This window comes from Stenella coeruleoalba (assembly GCF_951394435.1).
Source record: "Stenella coeruleoalba genome assembly, chromosome: 2".
In the NCBI taxonomy this organism is placed as follows: domain Eukaryota; kingdom Metazoa; phylum Chordata; class Mammalia; order Artiodactyla; family Delphinidae; genus Stenella; species Stenella coeruleoalba.
Window position 1 is genome coordinate 12,852,986 of NC_137147.1, and position 16,434 is coordinate 12,869,419.

Here is a 16,434-nt window from a genome sequence, read left to right on the forward strand (position 1 = left end):
TCCTGAGGGTCTGTGGGGCTCCCAGTCTCTGCCTCCCTCCCTCCCTTCCTCCCGGGTCTCCCTCCTCCACGCCCCCATTCTGCCAGACCCCTACCACCACAGCCCCTGCTTTTCCTCACCTCTCTCTTCCACGCCTTCCCCCTCGAATCTGGACCCCAGCCCCAGCCCCCCTCCAGGTCCCGTTTCCGGGCCTCCTTCCCCGACCCGGCCTCCGCCGCACCTCGCCCCTCCTCGCGCCTCCCCCTTCCCCCGGACCCCGGCCCCCGCGGCCCCGGCCCCGGCCCCGACCCGGGCCCGCGCTGCGGCTCCGGCCCTGGCCGGTAGGGGCCGCTCCTCGCGGCGCCCGGGGCCCCGCCGCGCCAGCCGCCGCCGCCCGCCTCCCCGCCCCTTCCCCAGCCGGCGCTCCCGTTACGCCGCGGAGCCGGGAGCCGGAGCCCGAGCCCGCGGCGGCAGCGGGAGGCGGAGACGGGGGCGCCCGGGCGGCGGCGGCGGCGGCGGCGGCGGGGCCTGCGGGGCCTGCGGGGGGGCTGGCCGGGCCCGGCCAGGCCGCGATGGCGACCAAGAAGGCGGGCTCGCGGCTGGAGACGGAGATCGAGCGCTGCCGCTCCGAGTGCCAGTGGGAGCGGATCCCCGAGCTCGTCAAGCAGCTGTCGGCCAAGCTCATCGCCAACGGTACGCGCCGGGCGCTCCGGCCTGGGCTGCTGGAGGCGCCGCGGCCTCCGCCGATCACCGGGCCGGGCCCCCGAGGCGCGGCGGGGCGCGGGCAGGGGCGCGGCCGGGTCACGAGGGCGCTGCGCCCGGAGATGTGCGCGGCGGGGCCAGGGCCTCGGGAACCCGGGGTCCGCGGAGCGGCGCGGTGGGGGCCTCCGGCGGCCGAGGGCTTGTGCCGGGCGTCCCAGAGTTCCGGCGTGCAGGGCGGGCTTCTGCGGAGTCAGGGGGTGGGTGTCTCGGAGTTGGCTGCTGTACTGGGGTCCCAGGGGGTCAGGGGCCGGCCTAGGGGCTCTGAGAAGTTGGAGGTGATGGGGGGAGGGTGCGTCCTCAAGACTCGGGTGTGGATGTATGGGGATCCAGGGTGTGTGTGTGGTGTACTCGGAGTCATGATGTATTTACGGGGGTCCTGCGAATGGGGGTGGTGAGCAGAGACACCTGGGAAATATGCTCTGTAAACAGATGGCGTTCAAGGGGCTCCAGGTGGAAGCCCAGGCTTGGGGTGTGTGTGGGGTGGTGGTGGAAATCAGGTTGAGATGTGTCCCGGGATCCAGAGGGTAGGATGTCGAAGCTGTGGATCTAGGGAGGTCGGGTTTGGGAATATGGGGGAAATAGAGTCAGGGGAGTCAGGAGGGAGAATATTGTGGAGCGAGGTGGCAATGTGGTTGAAGAATGTTGGGAAATGGAGTTGGGTGTGTGAGGGGCTTGGGGCCTAGAGGAAGAGGGGGTCAGAGAGATCCAAGGAGTAGGAACCTGGTGCCTGGAGTTAGTCTGTGACCCGGTTGACTCAACTGGTTCTCATACCCAGTGGAATCAAAATTGCATCCAAAATGCCATTTCAGAGCATAGCTCCACGTGTCCTTATTTGTTTTGGAAGCAAGTATCCTTAATATTTGCTTGTCTTTTAGTGCCCGCCAAAACCGCAGGCACCAATGCACTGGCGAGAGGGCAGAGGTTTTGTCACATTTCATCTCAGGCTTCCTGAGGCTGGGTGAGCACAGGTTGGCTGAACAAATGAATGAATGAAAGAATGAATAAATGACACTGTTCTGAGAAAGGACCGCCACACTGTTTTCAACCTTCTCGCCTCAAACTACCCAGAAATGGAGAGGGATGTCGTGTGTCCTCTTCAGGAATGGTTTATATTTGTGCCTTTTATAGTATCAGAGCCTCAAAATAAGAACTTGGTTTTGTGCACTCTCAACTGTGGTACCTTGCTTTGGGCCGGTATTTCCTGGGCAGATGCAGGTGCCATGATCATAGCAGGGGCATGGAGGAAGCACAGACCTACCTGGGCTCAGCATGTGGAACGTGTTGACTCTTCTCAGTTACGCGAGCATTTGAGGAAAAGGTGTTCAGTCCCCTGGGCCCCAGTGGCAGCCTGACCTTGCTGTCCCTGTAAGGGTCACGAGCTTGGCCTCTTGCTTCTCTTCCCCGTACCTGCAAAGTTTTCTTGTTTCTTCAGAGCTCGACAATCCTGGGTCTACTTTGCCACTTCCCGGCTGTGTGGGCATATAATACCTTCAGGGCGTATTATACCTTCAGGGCATATAATACCTTCATTGATCTTAGGATTAAATAAGTTCATTTGTGAGCCCCCTGGTTTTTCCCTTCAGAACCCACTTGTTTCCTGCTTTATTTACTCATTCAACCAGTATTTGCATGCCCACGTGTGTCGGGCATCAACAGTGGTGAATAGCACTGACCAAGCTTCTACTGTCATGTGCTTACCTCCTCTGAGGAGACAGATGGTAAGCAAATATGGACATAGTAAACAAGGTAGCTTCAGATAGTGAGAAGTGATTTGAAGAAAACAGACAAGATGTGACTGAGAATGATGGGTAGGAGAGGTGGGGTAACTCAAACTATGATGGTCTCTGGAATGAGAGGGTAGATGGGCTTTCAGTGGCATGAGCCGATCTTACCTTCACGGCCCCTCTAGGCTTGGCTCCCTTTCCAAGGCTTGGTCCCTAGAATCTAAGCCACAGTCATTAATGGGGCTTGCGGGGGGAGCAGGTTGTACGGGGCACAGTGGTCCATGGGTCTATGTGCAAGTTTGGTTTGGGGAAACTCATGAGAGAGAGACTTTTGCCCCAGAACCCACATGGTAAACAGCAGCCGTTGATGGCCAAAGGTCACACAGACTAGAAAAGGTCAAAGAGATTGCTCAGGAAGATAAAAAAAAAAAAGAAAAAGGATGAAACAAAACAGAATTATTGTGGCTTTCCTTTGGGGTTCAGAGAAGTGCTTGTAGGAGGGTCTTTCCCTTTCTTTGGCTGATGGGGGCTCCCCTGACTGGCAGTGGGACGTCCTCCTGGCTTTGGGGGCACCAGACCCACCTGGGTGCGCTAGACCTCAAGTTTTGGGCAGATTTGGCAAAATCCCTAAGCTAAAACATTTGCTGTTTAGAATAAGGACAGCGAGTTAATGTCATGTTTATCATACTAAGACAGTTACCTTGAAGGCAACCACAGGCAGAAAAGGGCACAGTCTTTGGAACCAGCCAGACCAGTGCCTGAGTCCTGGACCTGCCACTTCCTAACGCTGTGACCTTGGTCAAATTACTTAACCACTCGGGGCCTCAGTAGTTTCATCCTAGAATGAGGATTAAAAGACTTACCGTGTAGGGGTTGTTATGAGATTCAAAGGAGTCTAAAGACTCCCAGGGCTAGCCACAGAGCCTGACGCCTTAGTAGGCAGGCCCTTCATTCATTCACTTATTCATTCATTCCACAAAAACTGAGTACTTGCCAATGTGCTAGTCACTGTTTTAGGCACAGGGGATCTACCAGTGATCACATCAGACAAACATCCCTGCCCTTATGACACCCACATTCTAGTAGGGAAGGGGCAGGGAGACAGATAAAATCATGAAGTAAAATGTACAGGATGTCAGATGGTGGTAAGTGGTATGAGAAGAATAAAGAGGGGAAGAAGGAAAAGTGCTTTGGGGTGGGGTGGGGGTGGGGCTTGTTTAAATGGGTGGTCGGGGAAGGCCTCTGATGGGAAGGCAGCATCTGAGATAAGAGCTAAGTTGGTGGAGTGTGTTCCAGGGAGGGGACTTCCAGGGCAGAAGCCTGGTGAGGGCAGAGGGGTGGCAGGGCCAGATGGCATGGGGCCTCATGGGTCATGGTTAAGGCTTTGGGTTTTCTCTGAGTGATGTGGGAGCCCCGGGAAGGTTCTGAGCAGAGGAGTCACTGGTTCTTGCGCTCCCGCCTGCAGCGAGCCTCTCCGCTCAGCACGTCAGCGTCTGTGCTTGGGCATGGCAGCCCCTCCCCATGGAGGCCGGTAAATAGCGGACACTTTCAGAGCCTGCTGCTCCAGCCTGACTCCTTTGAGATAAATTGGTTTAGCTAGTTTTGCCAAGAGGTGTATAAGGAAGAAAAGGGCCAATGCCAAGCTGGAAACAGAGCCCAGAAGTTCCTTTTCTGCCTCACACCCCACTGCAGTCACTGTTTTTAATCACTCCATCTCAAGGAACCGAAATGTGTGGCAGCTAAATGCCAGGCCCTGATGAGTTCCAGCAAGAGAGCGGGGATGGGAATACATACAAGCTAAGGGGGATGGGAGAGTCCACTCAAGCCCAGGCTCTTGCTACCTCAAGTGTGGTCAGGGGTCCAGCAGCATGGGCATCGTCTGGGAGCACGTGAGGAGCGCACACTCTCGGGCCCCACCCCAGACCTGCAGGGGATTGGTGGGCACAGGGAAGTGGGAGGGGCCCTGGCCTGGAGATGGCGTGGCCGCCCGAGAGGTCAGGGGTAAACATGGAGAACCGCACATCGGCTTCTTGTCGGCTCACAGGTCAGCCCTGGCCGTGGGAGGGCAGTCCCAGCTGGCTTCTCTCCCCAGAAGGTCACCCTCTAGCCTCCTGGTGGTTAGGTTCACTGCTGTGTGAGAAAGTGCAGTGATCTGGCCCCTGGGCTTCAATTCGGACTCTGGCTGGCTGGGTGACCTTGAGCCAGTTTCTTAACATCTCTGAGCCTGCGTTTCCTCATCAGTAATATAGGGTTAATAATACCTAACCCATCAGGATGGCTGTGAGGATGAAATGAGTTGGTATATGTTAAACTTGGTATACGCAAAATACTGGTGTTCACTCCTTCCTGCTGACCCAGCACGACCCTGGGCAAAGCAGGCCAGGTCCTGGCTATCACCTGGTTGGGAAGAAGTGTGGGAGACCTCGGGATGACACACGTGAGCTGGGCCTGGTCAAGACTTCCGCATATTTCAGTAACAGAACAGGCCTTTTGGAGCCTGCACCCGCCCCGAAAGACAGCCGCTCGCTCTGAGGCAGTGTCGGCCTCTCCCCACTTCCCCAGGCTGGTCAGCTTCACAGACGGGCTCAGTCACTGAGCTCACTTAGAGCAATTAGGCCCTGATCATAGTGTCTCGTGAAGGGACCATCGCCCCTCTGGTTAGGTGTGATTTGGGGTTACTTTACTTACCTCTTGGTGAGGGGTAGGTAGGGAAGTGGTGCCTGAAACAAAGAATATTTAGGGGGAACAGTTTGGTTATAAAATGTACTTAGACCTTTGAGTGAGAGTGAGGTTCTCGCCTTTGCCAATAGCTGATATTCCTGTGGTTTGAAGGAGGGCACGGGTGGCATTGTGGCTTCCCCTTTCGGAGGAGGGCCGGGCTCGCTCAGGCCCCTGGAGGTTTCCCAGAGAGGCAGAGAGGTAATGGTGGCTGGGGGCCCCCTCTGCCCGCCCGAGGGGCTTCTTAGGAAACAAGGCTGAGGTGTATCTGAGAGCCTGCAGCGGGGTGAGAAGGTGGCCCTGACGTGTAGGAATGGCTTCTTTGGACACTCCTGGGGTACGGCAGACTCTCGGGAAGCCCCCAGACACAGGGGAAGGAAACTTAGGAGACTCTCCCTCCTGGCTTTCCCAGGCCAGTGTCCTGCTGTCCTCTGAAGGACATGCCTTTGTGGCAGACCACACGTCCTGATTTTTGGATCCAGAAGATTCACTTATTCTTCCACAACGCACATGGGTGGCTCTGAGCTGGGCATTGGGGCTCACGTGGTCGCTGTGGTCAGGGCAAAAACACTGTGACCTTGTGGCTCCACACAGTGGGACTGGGGCTGCTCAGCTCCTCCTGCACGCCCCCCCCGCCCCCCCCCCCCACCTCCAGGGCACAGGAATTTCAGGCTCCGAGTGGAGAGGAAGGAGGATACCCGACATCCATCCGCTTGGCCAGCCAGCCTTTCCAGCCTGACCTCCATCCCCTTGGTGCGCGGGGCCCCTCCGTTGGCTGGTTTGGCCTCCTGGACCTTCTCGCTCCCCTTGCTTTTCATCTCTCACCTGTGCGCAAGCTGTTGGGCTCCAGAGCCCTCTCTGCAGGTCAGAAGCCTAGCCATCTGTCAAGGTCTGGTTCAGGTTCCTCCTAGCTGTCCTTCCCTCACAGAAAAGGCTGTTGGCCTCTGAGAAGACAACCACAGAGAGTTAGAACCAGATGGGCCCTGAGCGATCACACTGGATAACAGTTTTCACACTGTCCTGTCGAGAAAGCACCCTGGTGACCAGGTGGGCAGGCCTCACTCACTGGAGCAGGTACATTTTCCCTTAAAGTTTCCTTTGAAGGAAGGGCTAATGTGCTTAAAAAAACACATTTGAAACCCACTGATCTAGTCCAACCTCCCCATCTTATAGATGAGAAAACAGGCCCAGAGAGAGAGGTGTCTTCCTTAAAGCCACCAGCCGGCGATGGCAGAGGTGAGCAGAGTGGGTCAGAGGTCTGGACCCTGGGTCAGAGTGTTGCTCTGCCTTGTGAAACCCCATGTGTAAAGTGGGGACACACGTCCAAAATTCCTTTTCTGAAACCCTTGGGGCCAGATGTGTTTCAGGATGCAGAATTTTTCAGAGTGCAGTGTATATACTGGACATTATGTGACACTCCCCGTGGGGTTAGTGGCAGTGCTTCATGAGAAAACAAGCAGTATTTCTGCATCAAAACATATCAACAGTCATTGCAAAAGGGATAAATAGACTCCACATAACCTTACATTGGTTCAGTTTACCTGCCCAGTAAGTTAACAACAAAACCCAGCTTTTGGTTTGTAGAGAGGTCTGGATTTTGGAAATTATGGACAAGGGATCGTGAACCTGTAATGACAGTGCTAAACTGGTAAGGTGGCTGGAAGGACCACATGACAACAGAACAAAACAAACAAGCCAAAGAGCACCTGAAAGTGCTTTTAGCCTGGGGCCTGCACAGAGTAAGCCCGTATCAGAGATAGCATGGGTTGTCTCGTGGTGGGTGCTAGCGTCTCCCACCTCCCCGCTCAGGGCCGCTTCCCCTCCCCACACAGTCTGCTGGGCATGTGCCTGGTCTTCCCACTGTGGTGGCCCTTCTGAAGGGCAGAGGGTGTGCTCCTGCTTTAGTGGGCCACCAGCCTCCTAGCCCACACTGGGTGTGCTGTGTCGAAGTGGCCCGCAGACTTTCACCAGGGGAGGCTCCTGGAGGCGCACGGGCTTCAGTAGTTGCAGCTCACGGGCTCTAGAGCACAGGCTCAGTAGTTGTGGCACATGGGCTTAGTTGCTCCGTGGCATGTGGGATCTTCCCGGATCAGGGCTCGAACCCGTGTCCTCTGCACTGGCAGGTGGATTCTTAACCACTGTGCCATCAGGGAAGCCCCCTGGTGTATTGTTTAGATTCCACATATAAATGATATCATGCAGTATTTGTCTTTCTCTGTCTGACTTATTTCACTTAGCGTAATGCCCTCCAAGTCCATCCATGTTGCTGCAAATAGGAAGAGGTCTTCTGAGACGCCTCAAAACCTTCCCCGTCAGCCACCAAGATGAGACTGAGCAGAGTTTGGCGCGCGGGTGGGATGAGAGCCGCGTAAACTAGAAAGGGCAGCCGCAGCCACAGGAAACCTGGTGTTGTGGCCTCAGCCCCTGCTACCCTACAGGCTTGTCTGTCCCTGTTCATCGAGCACAGCGCGTGGTGGAGGTGCCAGCACCAGGCAGAACAGATGCTTTTTGGTCCTTTCACGGGCCTGCCGGACACGGAGTCAGAATCCCCAGGTATTTTCCCTCTGAGTGACCTTGTGCACATCACTTGAACCACTGAAACCTTAGTTTTCCCGACTTCATGGGTGTTAAAACAGTGCCAGTACGGAGGGAGGATGAACAAGCGTTTCTTGAGCTTCAGCTGTGTGCTGGATTCTGCGCGTGAACTTGCACGTGGATCCCGGTTAATCATCCCAACAGCCACGTGGGGAGTGGGGTCGGGGCTGTGATTCCCATTCAGGGCACGAGTAGACCGAGGCTTGGAGATGTTCATAGAGTAGGACTCTAGCCCAACTACGACTCTAGTTCCATTATTCTACACTAATGTTTTTCTGAACTTTTCAGATCAAAGAATCACCGAGCTGGCTTATTAGAACCCAGTTCTTAGGACCCCACACCTGGTGATTCTGATGCAGCCCGTTTGGGTTGGGGCCTAGGCTTCTGCACTCTTTATAAGCTCCCAGGTTTTGCCAGTTATGCAGGTCCATGGACACGCTCTGAGCTGCACTGAATTAAGGGAGCTCAGACATCATGGATTGCCAGACCTCTCCTCTAGGGTGGCGATTCTCGGTCCAAGATGCGGACTGGAAATCTGTATTTCAAAATTCAGCCTCCGGTGATTTGTGTCATCAGGCACGTCTGAAAGCCCCTGCCCTCAGCCACCATTCTTAGCATTTAAGGAGCACCTCCTGTGGAGCGGGGCGGGGGACGCTGCACCAGAAGACGTAGAGCGAGCCGGTCACCAGCCACAGGAAGCTTCCCACTCAGGGCAGTCCCTCAGCCTCTGGGCAGCTGACTCACCTGGGGCTGCTTAGTAACTCGGAGTCGCAGGCTGGGTCCGAGCTTCTGCTTCGGGAAGTCTTGGTGGCGTCGGGTTCAGGGAACAGGGTTGTTAACCAGCACCCGGGGGATTGTGGCGCAGGGAGTTCCCGGACCACACTGAGACGTGATTGTCCAAGTGGTGGGACAGTGTCACCTGCGGCCTGAGGAGAACAGTGACAGCATCACTGAAGGCTACAGGGTGCAGCTGGGTTACTGGGGCTGAGGGTGGTGGGTGAGGCCTGGCAGAGCGTGGCTTTAGGCGGCCTCTCCTGGTCTTAGCACCGAGAGTCCTGTGTCCCAGAGCCCCCTCAGTCCTAGGCAGTGGGACAGTAGTTCACCCTCTTAGGCGGATGGAGTTATTTTAGCAAAGAGGAAAGGAACCTAGTACAGGAGAAAGCGGTGGATTTTGCCCTGTTAGATCCGGGTTCAAATCCTGGGTCCGACACTTACTGCTCCTCCGGCCTTAGGTGAATTACTTAGCTTCTCTGAGCCTCAATCTTTATCTCAAAGGTTACTTTGAGGAACAAATAAGATAATGCAGTTTCTAGCACAAGCATTATCTCAAGCAGCCTCACTGCATCAGGAGTATTGTGTGTGGAAGGAGGGTAGAAAGTTCCAGATACTCAGTCCTTTACAGGGTGTGGACGAAGTGGGCAGGACAACACTAATAGCAATGATAGCAAAGATGCTTAGTGGCGGTGGGGTTCTTGTTGTGCTGAGAAGCTGACAACAACCCGTGTTTGCTGGGTCACAGAACTAGTAAGCGCTTCAGCCCAGGTCTGACAGATGCCTCAGGCCTTCTCTTCCAGCCACCCTTTCAGCACCCAGTAAGCCTGGGGTAGGACGTAGGGGCGCTGCCATGGGTAATGGGGACACGAAGATGAATGAGACCACGGGGCTGGCCACCCCAGGAGGGCACGGCCTTTTGTTCTCTTGTTCATTGCTCTATCCCAAGCACCCATCACATGGCTGGCACACAGTAGGTGCTCAACTAATTCTTCAACGAACACCTTGGCCTGTGCTCTGGAGGAGTTAACTTGGATTCATTTACTCATCAGACACCTACGGAACACCTCCTGGGTGCCAGCCCTGTCCTGAGGGCCCGGAACACGAAGATCGCCGAGTCCAGTACATGGAGACTTGGCAGACTGGGCTCGGGGCTGGGGGTGGTGGAGGGACTGGGCTGTGGCGGCCCCCGGGGAGGGAGTGTCCACCCGCGCGTGGTTGCACAGCTGAGTCTCTTGGTGTCGTCCTAGCGCGACCGGCCTGGGCCCGCCTGGGGCTGATGGATCGCTGTTCGGGCTGGCTGCCTGTGGCCTTCTCTCCCTGTTTCTTGGGCAACTGCAGGGTGGACACTTGCTGGGAGGCCCATCCCAGGGAGGGGTTCCGGTCCCCTCGCTGCCCCCTTATCCCTCTTTCCTCCTCACGATCAGGCTGGCTCAGCACCGTTGCAGCACGGCCGGGCTCCATTGAGGAACTGCCCCCTCTGGCTCTTGTAGGTTCTGAAGCAGCGTTCTCTCAAGTTAGCCAGCCTTGGAGGGGTGTCCACTTGGTGAGATGATACCCCTGAGGGGTGGGTGGTGCCCAGCCCAGGGACCTACAGTCAATGCCACCCTCCCTTCCCTGGTCCACCAGGCACCAGGCCAAGGCAGTCAGCTCCCCACTGAGTCTTGGGCCTGGAGGCCTGGGAAAGTGGGTCTCCCTGGCCCGTTGTAGCCGCCGCACACCCTGTGGCAGCCTCCCCGCCCTGCCCCAGCACACACGCCGGTGGTGTCCAGTCACCCTTCTGCCTGGAGTCTCACTTGGAGAAATTCCTCAGGCCCCTCAAACCTCACTTGCTTCTCACACCCTCCTGAGTGTCCCTGCTGGTCTTTGCACACCACCGCACAGGGCTTGGTGGTACCCGCCTCCCTACAGACCCTACCCCTTGGAGGCAAGGACTGGACTGGGGCTTTGGGTCTTCAGGAGGAACTTGCTGAGTCCGTGTGGGTGTACGTTTAACGAGCCTGTGTGGGGCTGGCTTCCTGAGAGAGCCATTTCCAAGCGTTCTGGGCTGGCCTGATAACAGCCCCCCTGCCCTCTAGACTCACTTCCTGCCCTGCGGAGCTCTGGGGACAGGTCAGGCCAACTCCAAGCTCATGACTTTCAAGTTACCTCGTCTCTTCTTAGACGAGGTTTCTCTAGGGGAAGTGTGTGCGTGTGCGTGCGTGTGCGTGTGCGTGTGCGTGTGTGTGTCCAGCATACTCGTCTACTCTGGCAGCGCGGAGGAAGCGTAGTCTTCTGTTCCCGCATGTTCCTCTCCCGTCCTGTCCCTCAGCTTCTGCGTTGTGTGTGGATATGAGCAGGCATTGGCATGAGGCCTGGACCCTGGCCATCCCAGAATGTCGTTTCTGCCAGCTTCTTCTGAGCTCCTTACCCTTTGCCTCATGCCATCTTTGCCTGTCAGTAAGAGTTCCACAGTAGCCGGGCCCTCCGAGCTGGGTCACAATTTAAACAAAGCTAGTGGAAGGGGAGCAGTGGGGCCTGAGGTAGACACGGGGAGGTCTGGTCTCGGTGAGCGTCGTGCCCCGACTGTGTGCCAGGCACCCCGGCGGAGGGAGCTGTGTCTCCAGAGACTAAGGTACTTGGTTGGGCCGTGTCTGTGGAGGGGAGACATGCTTATTGATTGACTCGTTCCAGAAATGTGTATGGGACGCCTGCTGTGTGCTGAGCATTGGCGGTGGAGTGTGAATGTGAGAGCGATAGGAGGGAGGGCAGAGCTAAGGTGGTAAGTTACAAGGATCTTGGCTTTCACTTTGGGTGAGGGGGGAGCCATTGTAGGGTTTGAGGGGAGGGGTGACCTGACCCGACTTAGATTTGAAACAGGGGTAGGGCATGTAATCCATGTTTTCTAGTCAAGGTGTGTGCCCTTCTCTTCCCCATCCTCCACCGTGACAGTGTCCCTACCCTGGTTCGGCCCAGCTCTACCTACCCGTGGGTCTGGCTGAGGAACGCCCTCACCTTGCTGACCACGTGCCCCTGGTGAACAGTGACCTCACCAAGGCACTGCCCCTCCTCCAGTAGGTCTGCGTTCCCCCTTTCCAAAATGTCTGTCGCACGCGTTCTTTTCTCTTCTTAGACCCTGTACGTCCTCTGAATGCCTTGCTGTCACCCCTCGCTCATGACCTTGCCTCATTCTTTGTTGAGGAAATAGAAACAATCAGGAGACCAGCTCGTTTCCTCCCCCCGAGTTGACCCGCTTTCCTCCTGGCCTGCTTGGGGGCCTCAGTTCCTTCCAAAGGCCTGCAGCCCTGAATCCCTTCCGTCCTCGCCTTCCCAGATTGGCCTCTGCAGTCCACTCTCTGCCTCCCTGGATCAGTTCTCTGTCTCTCTGTCTGGCTCTCCTGGACCATGCCCTGTAGGATGCACACATGCCCTAGACTTCCTACTGGAACCATCCTTAGCCTGCATCGCTGTCTAATTACTGCCTTATCTCTCTGTTCCCTTTTGGCAAAGGCTCTTTGGAGAATTGTCATCTCCTCTGCTCACCCTGGCTGGGCTTGTATCCCCTGGGCTTCCCCGAGACTTCTCATGTTAAGGTCTCCCGCTCCCCTCCACCCCAATGTTGCCTCCATGTTGCCAAACGTAATGATTATATTTATGCTCTTATCTTCCTGGATATTCCAGCTGCTTTGAACCCACTTGACCACTTCCTCTTTCTGGAAACTTCTAACCTCAGTCTCTCTTTCCTGGTCCTTCTCACTCAGTCTCCCGCAGCTTTGATGTGGACCCTCGCCCACTGACATGATTTCTCTACTTGGATATCAAGTGTCATTTAACTTGGTTAACACAGAACTCTTGGGTATTTTCTTCCTCACCTCAGTACATGGCAAAGTGGTACCGCTGTCCGCTCCACTGTGCAATCTAAAATCTAGAATTTACCTTTAATCCTCTCCTCTCCTCAACCCTTGTGCATTAGTTTCCTGCTGCTGCTATAGCAAATTACTGCAAATTTACTGGCTTAAATCAATACAGATTTGTTTTCTTTCGGTTCTGGAGGTCAGAAATAGGAAATGGGTCTCATTGGGCTAAAATCAAGTGTCGACGGAACTGCATTCCTTCCGGAGGCTGTAGGGAGGAGACTGTGTCCTTGCCTTGTCCAGCCTCTACAGGCTGCCTGCACTCCTTGGCTTGCGGCCCCACCTCCATCTTTAAAGCCGGTGGTTCAGTGTCCTCCAGTCTCTCTCACTCTGCTTCCATCATCACGCCTTCTTCTCTGACTCTGACCCTCCTGCCTCTCTCTTCTAGGGACCCAATGTGCCCACCCAGATAATCCAGGAGAATCCTCCCATTTCAACATCCTTAACTTAATCACGTCTGCGAAGTCCCTTCTGCCAGACAAGGTGGCATATCCACAGGTTCCAGAAGTTAGGACATAGACATCTTGATGGGGCGAGGGGTGGCTACTATTCTGCCATACCTCCAGTCCATTCCATTAGTTAGTCTGGTTTATGTTCTCTCCAAACTATGTCTCAGTCAAACGATTTCTCCCTCTCTGTGCTATTTCTCACCACTTACCCTCTTGTCCAAGTGTCTGTCACCTCTCGCCCGACTACTACAGCAACCTAACTGGCTCTGCCTTTGCCTCTGCCATGCTCCAACCCCAAGTTCATTCTCCACACAGCAGACAGAGGGATCTTTCCAAAACCTACATCAGATCATTGCACACCCCCATTTACCCGCAACCCCCAACCAAAGACTTGCGATTGCACTTAGAGTGAATGCCAGACTCCTCACTGCAGTCTATGAGAAAGTTCATGATCGCCTCTCTGCCTATCCCCATCTTGACCTGTTCCCTCTTTTCCAGCTACGCTGGCCTTCTTGCTGTTGCTAGAACACACCAGCTGTGTCCCCACCTAGGGCCCGTACGTGAGCTCAGAGGATGCTGTTCCCTCAGCCATCATCATTCAAGTGTCAGACGCCTCTCCGTGGAGACTCTTGCTCTGGTCTGACCACCCAGTTTCAAGTAGCCATACACTTGCTCACTGTCACGCCACCCTGCTTTAGCTCTCTGCACATCTCTTACCACTGTGTGGCCTTTCTCCGGTTTGTCTCTGTCTCCTCTGTCCCGAAACGTAAGCTCCCTGGGGGCAGAGGCCTCTCCTGTCTCATTCGCTGCCGCACGTCCTGGCGCGGGCTGGCCGGTGCCTGCACGTGCAGAGCCCTGGGAGGTACTGTTAGACCTGCGCGGTCTCCTAGGAGTTTCGGCTCGCCCAGGAAACAACAAGAGTCGGAAGTCGATGCAAAACGCAAGAGGTTTATTGAAGGCCGGTGCACCGGGGTTCCTTGGTCCTCACGCAGGAGGTCGAAGAAGGAACCCTTTTGGGCGCGAATATGTCAGTTTTATAGGTTCCCACTTCCCCGTATGTAAATTATAGATTTGGTTGTGTTCTCCTGCTGATTGGTCCCGGCTTAGGTTCGGACCAGAGAGGGAACTTGTCCCCAGCTGCCTGATTGGTCTTTGACAGACACCTTTTTTACATTTTGTTATCTCCCTCCTTCTCCCCAGCTGCCTGATTGGTCTTTGACAGACACCTTTTTTACATTTTGTTATCTCCCTCCTTCTCGGAAGGGGGCCGGACATCCTGGAAATTCACCCATTGTCTAAGAAGCCCCTATTGTCTGGAGAGTTCTTAATCATTAGCTGGAACAATGTCCCTCGAGTCCCACAGTACATGGTTAGCTCAGACGGAGGGAGCGGAGGAAGCTTCTCCCGGTGGACCCTGAAATGCATCTCAGACGATGCCTCGAACTTTGGCAGGAGAAGGGAGGCAGGCACGGCATGTCCAGGCACCCTCTGGTGAGACACGGCCTTGGAAGGATGCTGAGGGCCTGGAGAGTGTGTGTGAGAGGCTGGCGGCCCAGGGAGAGCGGGTGCTCGTTTCTCAGTAGTAACTGCAGACTTAAAACATCTTCACATGGTTCTGAGATGGTGGAGTACGTCGTGGGAAGCCCTCTGTGGGTGCCCAGACCAGCTGCTCTAGATTCAGAGTACACTGTAACACGGGCCATCTTTTTTCCTTTTAAATTAGCCAGTTAATACTTTCTAGGTAACGAATGTACGCGGTTATTAAGACCTAATAATGCAAAGGAGTATATAGTGAAAGTAGCTGCCTCCTTACATCATCTCCGTGTCCTCCTGCGCCCTTCCACTGAAGCGACCATTCCTGGGTGCCCTTTCAGAAACACTCTGTGTACCTGTACCTTTATAAGAAAGTATATTGTTGGTTTTTGGCTTTTACACACAGGAGTGACATACTGCACTCCCTATTTTGTATCTGTCTTTGAGTTGTTATCTATTACTCTGTAACAAACCATCGGAACACTTAGTGCCTAAAACAACCACATTTTATTGTTTTTCATGATTCTGGGCTTCTCAGAGCTTGCTCCTGCCTCGGTGGCCAGCCGTGGGTCAGCTCAGGGATGCTGCTGCCCTTGGCGGGGCGCTCTTACCTGGCTAGGTCTCATCTGAGACAGCTCAGCTCTGTTGCACGTGACCTTGCAGCCTCCTAGGTCCAGGCCAGCCAAGCATGTTCTCATGGTGGTTGCAGAGAAGCAAGAGGGAAGTGGAAGTGAATAAGCCCTTTTCTGAGCTTCTGTGTGCATCAGATTTGCTCGGGTCATATCAGTTGAAGCAAGTCATGTGGCCAAGCCCAGGGTCAATGGGAAAGGCCACGAAGCATGTGGATTCAGGGAGGCGCAGCCAGGCTACCACGGAGCTGTGTTTAGATCTGTCCCCTTTGTTTAATGGACACAGTCTGTCCCATTGCCTGGGGTACACCGTCATTCGTTTAACAGGCCCCCTGTCGTAGTTCCTATCCTTTGCCATGACCAGTAGGGCTGCATGTAGTAAACTAAACATCCCTATACGTACGTCTTTGAGCTCAAGAGTGCATGTATCTATGGGAGAATTTGCTAAAACTGGAATTTCTGGGTCGGATGGTACAGGTACGTACATTGTTTTGTAGGTGTTGCTGAGTTGCCCTCTGTAGACATTCCTATCGATTTATACTTCTCCCAACGCTATCTGATGGTCTCTGTTTTCTTGTCAACACTCTTTGGGAGGCAGGAGGGTCCCAAGTGCTGCAAACATTAAGGTACCTGTGATTTACAAGAAGCCAGAGAGACGAGGGGATGAAATTCAGAGTTCCTACGGAGACTGGGAAATGGAGAGCCTGACTGTCTTTGCTGGATAACAAAGGGGACAAACCAGTTCCTCCTTCAATAGGGGTTTGTTGTTTCCTCTTGGATTGGAGCCCCAGCAGGAATGGTTTGAATAGACCTAATGCTTCTCTATTGACATGTAAACTGAGTAGTTGAGATTTTTTATACTGATATCAAGTACTCCCTGAACAGAGTAGAAACCGAAGTTTTTTCTTCCCCATCTGATCACGTCTCTGGGTGTCAGCTGTTTATCCCACAAGGGAGAAGGCTGTGAGGAAGGGGCAGTCACTTCAAGTGGCAAAGGGCACAGTTCCTCCTTCCCTGGGGGAAGGGGGGTTCCGGGGCCACCTGGGCACAGAGCCGAGCCGGCCGCGAGGCTCATGGGACTGTCTGTGGACATGAACCCGGGACCAGAGTCCCCTGCCTGGGGGCTAATTCCCCACACTCTTCCTGGTGAGGGCCCTGGGGAGTGGTCTCTGGCTTCAGGCTTCCTCTCTGTTTGTCACTGGGAAGCTGGTTTCTGCCACCTCAAACCCCCAAAAATACCCGTGGGAAAGTTGAATCCAGCCCCTGGGCCCCTGAGTCCCCCCTCACTTTGGTCACCTGAGAATCCCAGCAGGTGGAGCAGGAGAGGGACTTGGAAACTGCCTGTCCCGGCTTGGCCAGGGTTGGGAAGGAAGCTGGGCTC

General features: G+C 54.9%; 1 protein-coding gene across 3 annotated transcripts in view; it reads left to right on the plus strand.

The window, feature by feature from the left end:
• Positions 1-242: 242 nt before the first annotated feature.
• Positions 243-16,434, plus strand: part of TTC7B (tetratricopeptide repeat domain 7B) — a 238,285-nt gene continuing 222,093 nt past the window's right edge. For all 3 annotated transcript variants that reach the window (XM_079912560.1, XM_079912558.1, XM_079912559.1), the window contains exon 1: positions 243-672. In XM_079912560.1, coding sequence (XP_079768686.1) covers positions 552-672 — 121 coding nt within the window. In that variant the 5' untranslated portion in view covers positions 243-551. The remainder of the gene's footprint in view (positions 673-16,434) is intronic.